General features: G+C 43.1%; 2 protein-coding genes across 4 annotated transcripts in view; one reads left to right on the top strand and one right to left on the bottom strand.

The window, feature by feature from the left end:
- Positions 1-3738: 3738 nt before the first annotated feature.
- On the bottom strand, positions 3739-14195 carry LOC308151251 (glutaryl-CoA dehydrogenase, mitochondrial-like). Of its 3 annotated transcripts, none has more exons than XM_080524084.1 (12): positions 14175-14195; positions 12702-12817; positions 12324-12353; positions 12033-12173; positions 11530-11592; positions 10752-10922; positions 10231-10360; positions 9025-9241; positions 5664-5767; positions 5158-5283; positions 4707-4867; positions 3739-4571 (listed from the first exon to the last, which is right to left on the bottom strand). In XM_080524084.1, the coding sequence occupies exons 2-12, from the start codon at positions 12802-12804 to the stop codon at positions 4498-4500; spliced, it is 1320 nt and encodes a 439-aa protein (XP_080380210.1). In that variant the 5' UTR covers positions 12805-12817; positions 14175-14195; the 3' UTR covers positions 3739-4497. The 3 variants fall into 3 exon arrangements, with proteins under 3 accessions (XP_080380210.1, XP_080380208.1, XP_080380209.1); XM_080524082.1 differs by lacking the exon at positions 14175-14195 and adding an exon at positions 13458-13589; XM_080524083.1 differs by lacking the exon at positions 14175-14195 and adding an exon at positions 13139-13411.
- Positions 14196-16093: 1898 nt separating this feature from the next.
- The window catches only part of LOC308150637 (G2/M phase-specific E3 ubiquitin-protein ligase-like), a gene marked incomplete at both ends in the record, with an annotated part of 30941 nt that continues 28998 nt past the window's right edge, over positions 16094-18036 (top strand). The window contains one exon of the mRNA XM_080523446.1: positions 16094-16172. Within this exon, the coding sequence (XP_080379572.1) occupies positions 16094-16172 (79 nt within the window). The remainder of the gene's footprint in view (positions 16173-18036) is intronic.

Raw genomic sequence — 18036 nt, 5'->3', positions numbered from 1 at the left:
CCCTTCTTCCCTCCCTGTCTCTCTCCCACTCTCTCTCTCCCTCTCTCTCTCTCCCTCTCTCTCTCTCCCTCCCTCTCTCTCTCCCTCTCTCTCTCTCTCTCTCTCTCTCTCTCCCTCCCTCTCTCTCCCTCTCTCTCTCTCTCTCCCTCTCTCTCCCTCCCTCTCTCTCCCTCTCTCTCTCCCTCTCCCTCCCTCTCTCTCTCTCCCTCCCTCTCTGTCTCTCTCTCCCTCCCTCTCTCTCTCTCTCCTTCTCCCTCCCTCTCTGTCTCTCTCCCTCTCTCTCTCCCTCTCTCTCTCTCTCTCTCCCTCCCTCTCTGTCTCTCTCTCCCTCCCTCTCTGTCTCTCTCCCTCCCCCTCTCTCTCTCCCTCCCTCTCTCTCTCTCTCCCTCCCTCTCTCTTTCCCTCCCTCTGTCTCCCTCAGTACCAGTTTCATGTCGGACTTTGACGTGACGCGTAAGAAGGCCCAGAGTGGGAAGCGGCGGAGGAACCGGGACGGAGGAACGTTCATCAGCGATGCCGATGACGTGGTCAGCGCCATGATCACCAAGATGACCGAGGCGGCAGAGGTTAGCAGGGTATCCGCGGTGTCTTGAAAAGTATTAAAAGTTGATAAATCAATTTGGGGGAAATCAAGACCCTTAATAAGTATTAAAAAGTCTTATCACGATTTTATGAGGTCTTGAATTTTGTAGGTATTTTTCTGAATTAGACTCTGTCCAAAGAGTTTGAGTCCTAAAAACCTTTAGTCAAAGTTCGTGAATTTATTCGTTTTATTAAAAAACAAAGATGAACCGGAAATTGTGTTGTATGATAGTGGTCTAGTCTATTGCAAACTAAAACTGTTAAGTTAAAGGTGTCACTGATGTCAACGGTTACAGCTCCAAGTGGCGGTGAGGTCTGGAAAAATATTGACAAGGTCTTTAAAAAGTCTTAGAAAGGTATTGAAATTAACCTCCAGATTCCTGTATATACCCTGAGTAGGTAACATAGACACGACTGTTCTAGTGTCAACTGTCACTTAGATCCAACTGTCACTTAGATCCAACTGTCACTTTCAAATTAATCTCAAGATTCCTGTATATACCCTGTCCACAGGATGAGGGCAGTGAGGCCGAGGGAGCAGCAGCAGCGAACAGCAGCGAAGAGGAAACTGAGAAACGTGAGGAGGAGGAGAAGGAGGAGGAGGGCCAAGGCCAAAGCTCCAAGTGGAAGGCGGTGATGCACTCAGACAGCGAGGATGAGGATAAGCCAGGTACCATCTACCTTATAGAGGCATGGAAGGGGATGGAATAGACCTATCGCTAAGCCATGCCCCCCCCCAAAAATAGAAATTGTCCGATCATATCACAGCAAAAGTCACTACAGGCAGAAAACTCGGATAAACAACTGGCTGATATCTGATGGTGAAAAGCTTCTAGACTCAATATTCTTGTCATCTTTAAAAAAAATCTAAAATCTAAAATCTATTACTTACTTGTAAATCAGAAATTTGAACTCCCGCCATTGTAAGTCATTGAATGTCATTCAGTCACGGCCGGTCAGTCAGTCACTGTCAGTGAAGAATTTGAGCGAGCGTTGTTTGTTTGTCTGAGCTTTCAAAGGTTAGCGATAGGTTAGCGATAGGTCTATTGTTATCTGAAGTCTGTAGTGACTTTGGTGGTACTCTGGAGTTACATCCATCCATTTCTTTTCACTGTTGTGGTCAAGTCACTTTCACATTCGGATAATAAACATTTCTCGTTTGATTTTTAGTGAAGAGGAAGAAAGCCGTCCTCTCAGACAGTGAAGACGAGGAGGTAAACGCAGACAAACCAGGTAAGATGGCCGCTCTGTTGTAAGCCAGCCTTGGTGATGCTCTCTGAGGTGATGATGCCAGGCTTCCCACGGGTCCTTGAGATCCTTGAAAGTTTGTGAATTTGAGAAAAACAACTCAAGGTGTTAAAAGTTTTTGAAAAATAGACATGGGTCATTGAAAGTGCTTGAATTCCCCCCTCTCTCTCTCTCTCTCTCTCTTTCTCTCTCTCTCTCTCTCTCTCTAAAAAATATATATAGGCTATATATATATATAAATGTTTTACTTAGCTCATCAACTAGTTCCGTCTCAAACTAGGCCGTGTTGGGTCCTTGAATTTGAGGCAATTGAGTCTTGAAAGTCCTTGAAAGGTGCTTGAACCTGATGTTTCAGAAGGTGTGGGAACCCTGTGATGCTGTGATACTAAAGGCCAATGCACACGGCGTGCGATGCGATTATGTCGCACGACAACATTCGATTCTCAATTCACACCACCGAAGTGTGTGGGTGTGAATGGAGAATCGAATGTTGTCGTGCGACAATATCGCATCGCACGCCGCCGTGTGCATTGTCTCATTCAAAACAATACAATCGAATTTGCGGCGCGACAAAATCGCACGCCGTGTGCATCGGGCTTAAGGATGACAATGCTTTCCTCTTCCTCAGCGGTGAAGAGGAGTCGTGCCGTGTCAGACGATGAGAACTCTGACTCTGACCACGGCGGCTCTGAGGCCCCGGACAAGAGCATGGCCGCCAAGCTGAGGGAGCTGGGATCAGACACCGAGGACGAGGAGGACAAGCAGAAAGACGACGGAGAGAAGATGGATTGGACGACACTTTTCGGCAGCGATAGTGAATCAGGCGACGAGAAACGGTAAGCTGCGTCTCACTGCCTTTCCTCTCTTGGCTTATTTGTCTTTGAATTTCTTTTAGGTATTGTTGTGTTATTTAAAGATGCTTTTGTGTGATCTGTAAAAGGTCAGGTAATTATGAAGTCTCTCTTGCGTAGGAAAATGATTGCAGACATCTTCCGTGAATCTGGTGACGAGGAGGAGGAAGAGTTTACGGTGAGTGTGGCATGTTTAAGCTTTATGGAACGAGAAGCCGTGGTATATCGGCACAGCTAGCGGGGTGGTTAGGCGCGAAGCGGAGTGCCGTTACACCCCCTCGCTGTGCCGATATCCACGATATACCCCGGCTTCTCGTTCTATAACGCTTTTATACAACGGTTTACCACATTTATCTATCAATATTTCATTTGAAGAAAGACATGGCAAACTTGTAATTAATGTATTTTAACGGAACTATGTTTTATTGTAAGTGTATTCATCCGCTGAACAGTTGTTTATCGGTTGTTAAGCAGTCGACAGCAGACGACAGTGACTCTGACACAGAAGCAGCGCCGCCGCCCCCCCCCAGACACAAGACACAGGTGGAGTCTGACGGCGAAGAGGAAACGGAGAGATTGTAAAGGAGAAGGGTGTTAATAAAAGTGTTTGTGGAAAAATGTGTGCATGTGTGGCTGTTTTAGTTAATTCCTGCTAGTCTGCTGTGACTTAATTGCATGAAGCATCAAATGTAGTTGGCATGAATACATCAGCTTGGGCTAAATTTTGTAAAGCATTCACTGTACATGTAATGCCCATCATATTTATTGAGCCCATATGATAAGCCCCCCCTAGTTACAAAGAATAGAAAACGCTACACTAAAATGATATCGCATAATAATACATAACTCCCAAAACCATCCAGGTTTACAGAGACCACTTTTTTAATGAAAAAAACTAAAAGTTGATGAAAAATTGCATTTCATGAAACATGATTTGAGTTTCTAAACATAGTGGAGTCAAATTAAATAACAAAGGACCTTTGGGTTAAATGATTAGTAAACAAAAAATAATCAGCTGAAAACTATTAAAAATAAAGACACTGAGACCATAGACGTACTGCAATAAGCTTTATTTACAAAAAGCTTGATTTCACATCCTTGACCTCTAACAGTGTATTCCAGACCATGCAAACATCTGTGCTCTGGAGAGACAGAGATAACCTCATAAAGTGCAATACTTTATACAAAGTACAAACAGAATCCTGCCTAAATGTTAAATTCAACGTTGCCAATTACATAGAAACTTAATGTTAATGTAATGCTTTCTTTTACATTTTCAGATAGAGAATTATTTTCATATTGTGTTAACTGTATATTACAGTAGGATGCTTAATCATCAATATGCCGACACACACGGTTAAACAACTCAGACATACTCAATGATTTTGATTCAAAACTGTTTGTCTTGACAAGTAAGTGATTCAATTCCATACAATTCTCTACCGTATAGTTTTCTTACAAACATATTGTAGTCAGACACTGCATATGAACCAATATTTGGGTATTAGAAGGGCTATGGTATTAAGAGTAGAAAAATAGCTTTGCTTCAAGTGGAAAAAACTACTTTAAAAATAATTACACTTCAAAACAGTCCAGCAATTGATGATTTACTTCCAGACCTGGTATAGTAGTTCCCTCAAAACAAAGATTTAATGTACATATTCTACAAACGCAAGAGAGAGAAACCATTATAGCGTTATTGTTACTGATGACAATCCATTGAAGCAACCTTAAAATGACTTGATCGCAGACTTCAGATTGATGTAATTCGTTGTCCATTTGAGTGTTTAGCAGTAGCAGTAGCAGCAGCAGCAGCCTAGTTGCCCGTAGTAAAGGACTGCAGTCCAGTGATGGCTCTGCCCAGGATCAGGGCATGGATGTCATGGGTACCTGGGAGACATGGGAAAAACACATATGAAGACAAATGTGTGCATTTGAGAACAGTGAGAACAGTTCCTCATACAACGTATTAGCCTTTTTCCTACTCCCTCCTTCCTCCATCCCTCCCTCCTCCATCCTCCCCACCTTCGTATGTGTTGACAGCCTCCAGGTTCATGACGTGGCGGATGATGTGGTACTCGTCAGCGATGCCGTTGCCTCCCAGCATGTCTCTGGCCTGCCTGGCGATGTCCAGGGACTTCCCACAGCTGTTCCTCTTCAGCATGGAGATCATCTCTGGGGCCGCTCTGAGTGGGGACGATGGGACATTGTTAAAGCAATGAACTCTCTGACTCACGCCATATACTTTATACTCAGACAACACTTGTAGCTCCACATATTACAGTATTTTCAAGTGGATGTGGACATAGAATTTATAGGATATGGTTTTGTCTAATGACTACCATAGTTTTTGCCTTTCTTGAATTTTTTGTCGTCTTCCTCAAACTAGCTACCGCAGCACGGTAAAGACCCAATACTCTTAGTGTGCACCTCTCCCAGTATTTACTCAAGCCACTCATTTCCGATTCCTCCCTACTTTTTGGCGTCGATGAGTCTCCCCAACTGTAGGCAGGACTGCAGACCGATGGTGATCTCTGTCAGCATGTCGGCCATCTTCTTCTGCATCAGCTGGTTCCTGGCCAGGGGCACTCCGAACTGGATTCTGATAAAACAACACATCATGAGCTGTCAAATCTCTAGCAACACTCACAACAAGATGAGGGGATAGGATCAGAAATGGAATTGATCAGCAGAAAACAAAATCCAGGGCACCTGGGTGGCGTAGCTCACTAAGGCGCATGCCACGTAATAGCAGGGTCCCTGGTTTGATTCCGGCCATCAACCTATCCTGTCATCCCTCCTCTCTCTCACCCGTCCTTCCTGTCAATCTCTACTGTCTCTATCCCAATAAAGCAGAAATGCCCTAAAAATTATCATATATATAAAACACAGAAAGAAAACTAAATCCAGAGACCATAGATCAGTTATCCTAATCCTCTCATACTGGGTGTACTGGTCAGAGCAGCCACTCTGGCTCCTCACCTGTCTAGGGTGTACTGGCGGGCAGCGTGGAAGCAGAACTCTGCAGCGCCCAGTGACCCCCAAGCGATGCCGTAGCGGGCGTTGTTCAGGCAGCCGAAGGGACCCTGGAGCAGACGAGAACATTACAACCATCTGTATGGTTTTTGCTGGTGATGTAATTATTACATAATGATTTACATGGCAATTCTTTTAATGTATTTAATAATTTGCATACACAGAAATGACAAAACCCTGAAAGAAAAAAATCGATTAAAAAAGGGTAAGAATCCCATCTCCGGCTCATAACCTTATCTCCACAAATGGCCTTCATCCTGATTGTCCTTTACAGACCACCCTCAGCAAATGTTGATTTCTACGATAGATTCAAGAACATGCTGAAAGAATGTAATTTTAAGAAGGAGGTCATTATCATGGGTGACTTGAATATCAACTGGGAAGATAAAACGGCTAGGAAAAACCTCAAGTGCATCACAGATGGTCTAGACCTACCCCAGCTTATCCAAGGGCCTACCCGAAGAACCAGTTCCACCAGCACCCAGATTGATCTGGCGTTTAGCAATAGACCCAATAGAATTATGAAGACCTTCAACATGCTTACTGGACTGTCAGACCATAACTTGATCCTGGTAGCCAGGAAGCTAAGCAAAGCACGATTTAGACCCCTGGCAGCCAGTGAATCAAATGGAATCCCCAAAAAGGAGCAGGACAACTTTAAAACTGTGGTCCAAAATCTCAACTGGAATGAGCTACTGGCAGGAGTAAGTGTAGAGGAGGATAGTCAGGCATTTTTGAATAAAATGCAAAACGTGATAAATAAGTTCACTTGTTTGATTAAACACAGGACCAAAAAGAACAGCCTTCCCTGGATGAACACAAACATCCTACAGCTGATGAGAGAGCGAGACACTGCATTAAAAGCAGCCCTCAAAACAAAACTACAACATGCCAAGCACCATTATGCCATGGTGAGGAACAAGGTTGTAAGGGAGATTAAAAAAGCCAAAGCTGACTTCTTTATTACAACTATTAATGAGGCCAGGGGTAATGGTAAAATGATCTGGAGTCAGCTTAAGAAGCTGACAGGTACACAGCAGGGCAATAGGAAAGCACTTGAAATCAATATCGGAGGAAACCTCACAACAAACCCACTTGAAATAGCAGAGGCCTTCAATCACTACTTCGTTGAATCTGTAGCTAACATTGCACAGGGCTTTGCAGATCACCAGGAAAATATATGCCCACTCCCAGCCATCACACTGGAACCAGCCTTTTCCATTAAGAACGTCTCTGAGTCAGAAGTTAGGGAGATAATCAGATCCCTCAGACCATCTAAGGCCAAGGATGTGTTTGGGATGGATACAGCCATGCTCAAGGAGCTTAGCCTTAGTAGCCCCATCACTAGTAATATTAACCTCTCTATATCACAGAAACAGTTCCCAAGTGCTTGGAAATCTGCTATTGTCACTCCCATTTTTAAGGCTGGTGATCCACGCATAATCTCCAACTACAGGCCAATTAGCATCACCCCCACAGAGTCGAAGGTGGCAGAGAAATGGGTAGCCAAGCAGATCATCTCCCACCTCAACAGTAGTTCTTTCCCCTTACATCCCATGCAGTTTGGCTTTAGGGCCAAACACTCTACTGAGACCGCAAACTGTCTCTTTATAGAGAAAATAAAATCTCTCATGGATAAGGGTGGTGTCGTAGGTGCTGTGTTCCTCGACCTTAGAAAAGCATTTGACACTGTCGATCACAAAGTCCTCCTCTCCAAGCTAGCCACTTTTAACTTCTCTGAGGGTGCTTTGAAATGGATGAAAACGTATCTCTCTGGCCGCTCTCAATCAGTCTGTGTAAACGGTCGCCTATCTGAGCCACTGAATCTATCTACCGGTGTTCCGCAAGGATCCATACTGGGGCCAGTCTTATTCAGCATGTTTATTAACGATCTGCCATCAGTGTGTCCTGAGGTTGATACACTAATGTATGACGACACTGTACTATTTGTACATGGTCAGACCAAGACGGAGGTAGCTGCTGTACTTACCAAATCTATGGCTCAGGTGACTACATGGTTGAACCACTGTCGTCTCCAACTTAATGTTTCCAAGACGGTCAGCATGTTTTTTACCAAAACAAACCGTTCTGCTGAAGAAGCATATGTCATTATCTCAGGGGAACAACTACAAGTTGTGAACGAGTTCAAATATCTTGGGGTGCTGTTAGAGTCCAACCTCACTTTTAAGGCACATATCAAAAAGGTCTGTAAAATTGTCAAGTTCAATCTGTCCAACTTCCGCTTTATAAGGGACTACATGTCAACAGAGGCAGCTACCATGTATGTCCACGCCATGATCTTCACACACATCAACTACTGCATAACAAGCTGGTCACAAGCAAATCCCACAACCTGCAAAGCACTCGAGTCACTATACAAACAAACAATCAAAACACTAGACAAGAAGCCAAGACACTTTCACCACTGCACAATACTGAAGAAACACAACATTCTAAGCTGGGACAATCTGAAAACCTACACAAACCTCTGCCTTGTCTATAAAACTATCCACAATTTAGCCCCACCACCACTTAACACCTTCATCTCACGACCAGGAAGTACACCACGCACCACAAGGGGTGTCACCAGAGGGGACTGCACCATCCCATTTAGGAGGAGTGCCTTTAGTCAGTCTGCCTGGTCAGTTAGAGGGGCACGTGAATGGAACCTGATTCCAGGGCACCTTAAAGAATTAGGCACCTTTAAATCATTTAGAAAGCACCTAAAACAGTGGATGATCAACACACACACCTGCCAACATTGAAATGTCCTGTCCTATACCTGTATGTCATGTGTACCGCCTGTCTGTGTACCGCCTAACATGTCTTACCTGTACAGTCTGTGTGCTTGTTTTTAGTCTGCTTACCGAATATGTACCCTCCTTTTAACCGCCTATGATTAATGTATGCTCTTTTAACCCCCTATGTTATGCCCTTAAGCTAAATGCTTGTCCTGTCTACTTTTTTGTGCCTAGGACTAGGTCTACCTATATTTTATCTTTTAAATTTACTTTTTTCCTCCAGGGAGCCGTATACAACATCATGGCATAGGGACTGCGGATGAAAACTAGCTTTCGGGCTAACTCTGGCGTATTTACAATTTATTTTTGTTTTATTAATATGCACTGTCCCTTGAATAAATAAATGAATCTGAATCTGAATATTATTATGATTAGATTATGTATTACAATTCCATGTTGGCCCTCTTTGGTGTACTAGCCTAAATTCGACTCATTGTAATTCTATGCAGACATCCACATTACTATTACATTGAGTGTATATCTTATTGAGTGTATGTTGTGCTTACCCCCAGGCCGGAGATTTTGGGCAGCAGATTCTCCTCAGGGACCTCCACGTCCTCCATAATGATCATCCCCGTGGCAGAGGCCCTCAGGGAGAACTTGCCCTCGATCTTGGGCGTGGAGAAGCCCTTCATGCCACGCTCCAGGATGAAGCCACGGATCTTCCCGTCGTCACACTTGGCCCAGACCACGGCGACGTCGGCCACGGGGGAGTTGGTGATCCTGTGGAGGGAGAGAGTGAGGGAGAACATTTTTAGGGTTAAAAATTGTTTGCCACTGCAGGTGGAAGACTTCTAGAGCTGTTTTAATGAGCAGAAACAGTGAATCATGATGATTGAGGTATTGCAGGTCAACGTGTTCAGATAAGTGTGAGAGTTGTAAAACTCAAGCTTAATCTGCATCCCCAGGAAGGCAACTCTACTGTATAATAGACACAAACAGTACTCAGGATCTTTAGGCTCAGATGGGTTCATAGGCTCAGATGCGTGACCAATTAACATTTGATTATTCAGTATCACAGTTACGTAAGTACTGTGTCAAAGCACTAAGATTAAATATACAATCACAAAGTGCAGATCATACTGTATTTGTTATTCTTAGTTACTGTTGATGTATCTCAGGTCAGAGTCACATTCAAAAAGTGGAAGCTGAGAGACCAGAACCTGAGGAGAATCTAATCATTTGGACCACACATATAAATAGTGTGGAGGGCTCCACCTTGTGGGCAAACAGGTATTTACAATGTGAAATGTTGTTTACAAGTGACATACAAGCCTTGACCTTGACAACAATAACAATTCAAAAGTTGTTATAATAAAAGCAAAAGGATTTCTGTGAATACAAATGAGCGCTGTAACAAATGTCTGTGGTACTTGTTCGTTCAAACTGTAATATGAACCTATTGATTATGAATAGACAGCTATTCGATAAGTAGTGGTGGATGTTTCACAGTGGCACATTGTATCTGTATCTGAAAACAAAAAAGTCAAGACAAGCTAATGCAATTACAGGGCCCGAGATCAATTGTATCCACCTGTAACTGTTCTGGCCATGTTTCAACATTACTTTTGATGAGATTATCATTGGCCTGTCATTGGAAATGCTCTCATTCTAGTGTTTTGTTCACATGACTTGATCAATGTGGTTGCAGAAGGCTCCGGTCCCACCTACCAGGTCTTAGACCCTGTGAGGGTGAAGGTCCTAGTACCTACCAGGTCTTAGACCCTGTAAGGGTGTAGGTGCGGCTGGAGGGGTTGTACTTGGCCCTGGTTTCCATGCCACTGGGGTCACTGCCATGGTTGGGCTCCGTCAGACCAAAACAGCCCAGGATGTCTCCTCGAGCTGACCGGCAGACATGACAGGTTACAGGGGAAAGTAACCCAGGTATAAACAAATACAACATATCAGTAATCTGTGGCTTTGTGTCCCAAAATATGAGCCTTGGTGTCAAAATAGCTGTGATCACTACTCTGTTTGATTCGTTGTACTTACTTGTAGTTATGCAAGTAATGCAATTCCATTGTGACAGAGTAAATAGAACAGTCCAATGAAGGGTTAATGTCTTTCTTAGCGTTTGTCAGCTTCTAAAACAAATAGACCCAAAACCTGCCTGCCAAAAGACTAACCTGTGCTTTATTTAAGCTTACACTGGTGAAATGTGAGGATGAGGTCTAAAGGACCCAGACGTCCCCGTCCCCGTCCCCGTCCCCCCACTCCTCCTCCCCCTCCTTACCTAGTGGAGGCAGCCACTTCTCCTTCTGCTCGTCAGTTCCATAGGCGTTGATCGGGTGCATGACCAGAGAGGACTGGACACTCATGACAGAGCGGTAGCCACTGTCAACCCGCTCCACCTCCCTGGCGATCAGCCCATAGGCCACATAGCTGGTCCCAGCGCAGCCATACCCTGGTGGTTAGGAGTCATGTAGGTAGGACAGGGAGAGGAGTGAGGACATAGAGTAACAATGAAGCAAGTTTCATTACGTACATTCTCTATATTTTTGTGTTTCTGGCATTACATTTAAATTTTTTACATTTAGCAGACACCTTTATCCAAAGCGACTCACAACAAGTACATGACAGCAGGGGGAGGCAGGTTGAGGTAGAAATTGGATGTCGGGCACATTGTAACGCAAATGTTTGAAGTCATTCCTCATGCACTACAATGAGACCATCTAAATCCATCAGCCTCCTCTGCATGACAGCTACACTTGCTCAAAAACAAACAGCCGTTCAGCCCACTGTGTAAATGGCCAAAGTCTACAAAACGCACTACCACCCTCTCTCCTCGAAAACTTAAAAGAACAATACAGTACAGCTCTCTAAGATTAATAACGTACTGCCTTTGAACTGTGAGCAAACCTGAATTAAGTAATAAATGCTTTTCACAGTTTTGAATTGTAGCGCGTGATCATGCTTGTTCGTCAAACAGAGACAGGATATACTCCTGGCCATGACACAGTAACTTGTACAGTAGCGGGGAAGGGGCTGTAAAAGGGTTGACATTCACTCACCTTTAATGGTTGGGCCCAGGACACCTAGCTCCCCCATCTCTGACACAATCTCACGATGGAACACTGAGGAAGACACAACACACAGACACACATTTATCTCTCTGTATGTTCATACAGTCCTGGGCTGGCTCTGTTTATGTAAATGCAACAACCATAACCTTGACGAGCTGAAATGCTGTTCTAATATTGTCTGTGTTGGTTTTTAATCTTGTCAATGTCACTGAAAGGCTGAAGACTCATTTCAACACTGTGTGAACAATAAAGTTATTCAATTTTATTATTATTATTATTTATTTTATTATTTTGTACATAGAAAGCCAGAATGGGACCGTGGATGACTGTCTCAACCCCCACCTTTAAGGGACCACAATGGAAATAAGCAGTTCAGCTCTGTTGTGCTATGCTTGATCGTTTTAGAATGGAAATTATGTATGAAGCTGCTTCAGATGCATTGTTATTTTTGTATTTTAAAATGGTCTAATAAAATCAATCAATCAATCAACCTTCGTTTCTGTTGGCCATCAGGATACGGGGCATGAGTTTCTCCTGACAGTAGGTGCGGAAGGAGTCTCGGATCATGATCTCATCCTCTGTAAGCAGACTTTCCAGCTCCAGGCCATCCCGCCAGTTGAACTCAACCTTGGCTGGTGGTGGGTCAAAGGTTATGGAGGAAGCACCATTAAATCAACAAACGAAAACAGCAGTGGAAATGAGCACAGTATGGTTCAGGTAGGCCCTGTAGTGTGTAAAGCCCCCATATGACTATTAATGAAATGGAGTTAGCATACACTTACGTGCTTTAACCTTCTTCTCACTTGTCTTCTCTGCATGGAAATAAGGCGAGAACAAGATACACATTAGGTACAACACATAGGCTATAGAGCCCTTTCCTTGACTGTTAGAGACACAATACTCCACAAGAAGGTTTGTTTTAAACACAGCAGCCTTTAGGACAATGTTTCGGCATAGCCATGGGCTTCAGTGTGTGTGTGTGTGTGTGTGTGTGTGTGTGTGTGTGTGTGTGTGTGTGTGTGTATCCTAAACCCAGGTTTTAAAATGCATGCGTCAATTCAATTTAAGCCGGTCCTAGGCCAGTCTTAACCCAGGGTTAAAGATAGTCAAAGTCTGAAAGAACGAGGAAGAAGGGTAAACAGCAAAGAGTGAAGTCCTACCCAAATGTGCAGGCGCGGCTGTTGCCTGTGCTCTTGAGGCAGAGATGAGGGCACATCTCTGAGGGTTGACTAGCAGCCGACACACTGCACTTCTTATTGCCATGGTGGGTGTATTGCTAAGAGGAAAAAGACAATTGAGTGACAGATTATTTTGGATAGGATAATCAAATGTCAATCCCCCCAAAAAGAAGAGAAAAAAACAAAACTGTTACCATCAACAAGACCATACATATAGCCCAATCTATCTAAGACAGTCATCAGCCTCACTCATTCTAAAAACAATACTCTATCCACTGCAGACTACTGAACATTTTTTAATTTCATTCAACTTTCAGTATTTCTCTTTTTGCTGCAAGTGTAAACTTTGACATTCCTAATAACACCCCACTGCTCTGCTCTGCTCTCACTCTGCAACCTGCTGCTAGATTATAGCCTACCCTTTGCTGACAGCTCGTTTAAAGTAAACAAGCGTGGAAACTTCTTAGCAATATAAGATCAGTCAGTAACTAAGTCATGATTAGTTTCAGGAACACCTTCACATATTGCTGAACACTAAAAAAAACTTGAGTTGGCTGGCACACGTAATGTACAGCAGCGTATGGAAGCTAGCGAGGCTATCAAGCTACACGCAGTGTTTCTCTCCGTTCATCTGTGATGATAGACATTGTTGACATACGTTATACAAACATCTGCCTACTATTTCTCAAATGCCTCAAATAATGTTTACGAAATCAAACGCGTAGCCAAGTACTTTACCGCACGAAAGATCCGTGACCCCGGCTAGCCTCTGGTCTTGTCAAGGTAGTGTGAACGTCAAAGCGATTGCGTAAAAGTCTGTTATTATTATATCTGGCTAGCTCCTGCCGCCATGTTGAGTGTGGCAAACAGGCTGAGCCAGCCCTTGTATGCTAAAGAACAACAGCATGGATAGTTCACATGGGTGTGAACGATATGATATGTTATAACGGTTACATTAAAATCCACAAAAATGTTATTAAATTTGTTTAGGTACAAGCAAAATTCATTTTTGTCTTTATCATCACTCACAATGGCTTCTTTCGAAAGTTCCGATGTGTCCAGTGGAAACACCTCTGATAGGCTTGTCAGCGGGGGCGTTTAAATTCAGGGCGTGGCTATGTATGTAACCATTTTCAGACGCATGTTGTGCCCCAAGGCCAAGGCCAAGGCCAATCAGGTAGCGGTATTGCCCTGCCTCCCCCTACCATCCTAGGTTTCGCAAATTCGCACCCAGGAGGAGTAAGTAAGTAAGTAAGTAAAGCTTTATTTATATAGCACCTTTCATACAAGAAATGCAGCTCAAAGTGCTTTACAACAGGAATAAGAACATAACGTGAATATAATAAAACACATACAAGCATAGAATGAATATAAAAGCAGGGGAAAACAGTAAAAAGAAAAGGTAAAGATAAAATACAATAAAAAGACATTCAAAAAAGGGAAACAATGTACAACCTCTGCTTTAACGCTTAGTAACCGCTATCCATCTTCTCATCATCAGAATACCTTTCCCTATCCATTTCATCTCCCTACCTTACACAGTCTTTCTGTACTTCTCCCTGGCTTTCAAGTTCAAACATGGCTGACCTTGCACCAAAAATCCAGTATCAACATTGCCGTTTCTTTCTTTGGCACTTACTCAAACCTTCTGACAACGTACAATCACCTCTTTCGACCCGGTAGCGCCTATGACAATATTTACTACCACTTGCCTAATGGCAAGACTGGGCTTTATTTTATTTCCACACCAGCTTAAATCCTTTGCTTAACTAGTCAGTCTGTGTACGTGAATATAAGAGCAGGGGAAAACAGTAAAAAGAAAAGGTAAATACAATACAATAAAAAATGTATTTTAAAAAGGGCATTTAAAGTGCAGTAGCTGGCAAATGAGCAGTAGGCAGGTGCAGATGAGCTAGTTGAAGGCTATATTGAAGAAGTGCGTTTTAAGCTTTCTTTTAAAAAATATTTAGTGAGCTGGCTTCCCTGATCTCTAAAGGTAATGTGTTCCAAAGCTTTGGTGCATAGTTGGCAAAGGCTGCGCTCCCGACCTTCTTCTGACTGTTGCTGGGAACCTCTAATAAACCTGCGATAGGTGATCTTAGTGTTCTTGAGGGTGCATAATTGGCAAGGGAATTAGCAATGTACTTTGGGCCTCGCCCATTAAGGGCTTTGTATATAAGGAGGAGGACCTTAAAATCAACCCTACATGTTACTGGCAGCCAGTGCAGAGTTGCTAGGACCGGAGTAATGTGCTCTCTCCTCTTGGTTCTAGTTAGAAGTCGAGCTGCAGAGTTTTGAATGAGCTGAAGTCTTGCAGTAGTTTTTTTAGGAAGGCCAGTAAAAAGTGCGTTACAGTAATCGAGCCGGCTTGAGACAAAGGCATGAATCAGTTTTTCAGCATCTTTTTGGTTTATAAGTGGTCTTACTTTAGCAATGTTTCTAAGGTGAAAGAATGATGTTTTCGTCACCTTGTTAATATGGGACTTGAAGCTTAGGTCTGAGTCGAAAATAACACCTAGGGCCGGTTTCACAGACAAGGCTTAAGCCTAGTCCTGGACTAAATCACACTTTCAATGTAAAATCTCCATTGAAGATGCTTTTTAGTCCAGGATTAGGCTTAAGCCCTGTCTGTGAAACTGGCCCATAGAGTCTTGGGCACAAAGTTAGGCTAAATTGATGATTGATTTATCATAAAAAAAACTTCTGCTCTGCTTGTATGACTTCATGCACCACTACCAGCCCCTTGGCCTACAGTCATCTGTCATCATATGGCAACGTATATGAAAATCATAAAGACATCAACCTTGCAGGAAGTCAACTTCACCTCCCTTTGCAATGATTAGGGCCATTCATTCATATGGCTGTGACATAATCTGGTCCGACGGCAATCAGACCCAGCGCAGCAGTGTCACAGAGTTCATCTCAGTGCTGTAAATATGCGTCATATGGCTACTGTTACACAGGCAGCGGTCTTGCAGCCAGATGGACATTGCTGGCAGCAGTCCAAATCTGTGGTCACTTGGGAAGCACATAGTTCAGAGTGGGCACATATCTGAACAATTGGAAAGCACGTAGAAAACATCCACCAGAAAAAGTATTTGAAGGTGTTTAGAAAAACATCGAACATCATTCATGTTCATGTATAGACCCCGGTCAACTAATAACAACACTTAGATTTCATTTTTAGAAAATTGTTTTGTGGTATATTTTTACACACACACACACAGACCTGTGTCTCGAACCTGTAGATATCTGTCTTATTGCACACACATTCATAGACCTGTTCTGCCTTTGTCATTGTCTCCAAGATTCCTAACAAGGGGGGGGGGGTTATGAATTAGCATTCCTTTGGCCTAGAGAGCACATGGTCAAAGATGGCCCACTTCATTGTCCGAGGACACATGGCCAAGATGGCCTCCCTTCTTGTGACCTGCCCCCTGCCCTTTGACCTGAGTAATACTGTCCCTCTTTTCACACCCTAACCTGTCCTGAGTAAGGTGATAGGGCTACAAATGTGTTTTGTCATAGCCTTGTATTATCATATCATCGGAGGTATAAAATGTGTGAGCTAGAGACAGCTCTCTCTTTCTTTTTCTACTGACCATCGACCTGAGCTGACCGCTTCTCTATAACGTCACAGAGTAGGAATGCTGTAAGCTGTATGTAACTTTGCTTAAATTAACTCAGAAGCTTTGCTAGTGATCTATTCCAACCAAGTGCTAACGTAAATATCCTACAGTTTGTCTTCTATAAGTTTAAGAATCGTTGCCCAGTCTCCGGGTAATTTTGTTACCAAATACCTACAGTACATAATATGTGTAAGACATTTTCAAATGTCTCTGCCTCATGAGGAGCGAGGATAACAAACATAAGAAGCATAGGTAGACTACCAAATACTTGTAGGGCCGGTTTCACAGACAAGGCTTAAGCCTAGTCCTGGACAAGATCACACTTTTAATGTAAAATCTCTATTGAAGATACATTTACACTTACATTTTTGGCCTTTAGCAGGCGCCTTTATCCAAAGTGACTTACAACAAATACATGAGACGCAAGTGATTCATCCATCCACTAGGGATGCACCGAAGGTTCGGCCACCGAATGTATTCGGACGAATAATAGCAAAAAAAGCACATTCGCTGTACTGCAAATAAGCTTAGTTTTTGTGTTTGCAAGCGAAATAGCTGTGCACATAGACAAAACAGGGAACCAGCGCTTGTTGTTTCATTATCCAGAATGACAAGTTGAGCCTATACTAGCGTTAGTCAGTACTACTTCTAAGGGCCGGTTTCACAGACAAGGCTTAAGCCTAATCCTGGACTAAAAAGCATCTTCAATGGAGATTTTACATTGAAAGTGTGATTTAGTCCAGGACTAGGTTTAAGCCTTGTCTGTGAAACCGGCCCTTATTAGACTTGTAACCTCAGGTTTAATCAATGATGTCAGTTTCCCTAGGCTTAGATTATTAAGCAGCATATCCCTCTTTGCTGTGCATCGGCGTCGAGGTCGGGTTTCTTTAATAGCGGTCTTACAACAGCTGTTTTGTAGGCGTCTGGGAAGATGCCTGTTTGAAGTGACGTATTTTTGATATGATTTGAGACGCTATCAAACACCCGCTTGAAGAATGCTGTTGGTATAGGGTCAAGGCCGGAGGTGGAGGAATTAGATTTCGAGACTGTGTTACAGAGGTTCAGTAGTGTAATACAGGTGAATTCACTCATAGTTGCTGCTTTTGTAATAATCATGGAGAAGTAATCCTTTCTAGCAAGGCGTATTGTTTTGTTGTAGGCAGGCAATTGTGTCTTTGTAAAACATCGCAGTGGACTGAGCCTAGTCGGAGGACTGAGGGGGGAAGTTTAAAAAGAGAAACTAGTAAACTCAAGTAAGTAAGTAAAAGTAAGTAAGTAAGTAAAGCTTTATCTATATAGCGCCTTTCGTACATGAAATGCAACTCAAAGCGCTTTACAATAGAACATATACAACCAAAGATTACAAAACGAAGGGGGGGGAAACGAGACACAACAGCAGGGGAGGGGTGGGGGGAGGGGTTACATCACCCTCAGCGGTGATTGGAATTCGAGTAACTAAATACTGATTGCTAGGGGTTAAATGCACTCTTTGACTATTTTATATTGGTATGTTGCAGTTGTTTACTACTAGCCATTATTACATGAATTTATTTGCCACTTTTATCGAAAATTGCACTTCGCTGCGCCAGCTTTCAATGTTAGACTGAGCACTGAGACTGTTTATGTTGTGAAATAGACAAGTGGCACGAAGCATTGTGACTTATTTACATATATTAACACATATATGA

Source organism: Nansenia antarctica, assembly GCF_963989245.1.
Source record: "Nansenia antarctica genome assembly, chromosome: 2".
Lineage (NCBI taxonomy): Eukaryota > Metazoa > Chordata > Actinopteri > Argentiniformes > Microstomatidae > Nansenia > Nansenia antarctica.
The sequence above is the reverse complement of the archived record's forward strand: the minus strand, read 5'-3'. Positions and strand labels throughout refer to the sequence as shown.

Excerpts from the sequence above, each read along its gene's own strand:
- LOC308151251 (XM_080524084.1), bottom strand. The coding sequence starts at position 12,804 with ATGGCAATAAGAAGTGCAGTGTGTCGGCTGCTAGTCAACCCTCAGAGA. Across the intron at positions 12,354-12,701 it reads AGCCGCGCCTGCACATTTGG|AGAAGACAAGTGAGAAGAAG; the intron begins GTAGGACTTCAC and ends ATTTCCATGCAG. Across the intron at positions 10,361-10,751 it reads GAAGTGGCTGCCTCCACTAG|CTCGAGGAGACATCCTGGGC; the intron begins GTAAGGAGGGGG and ends TCTGCCGGTCAG.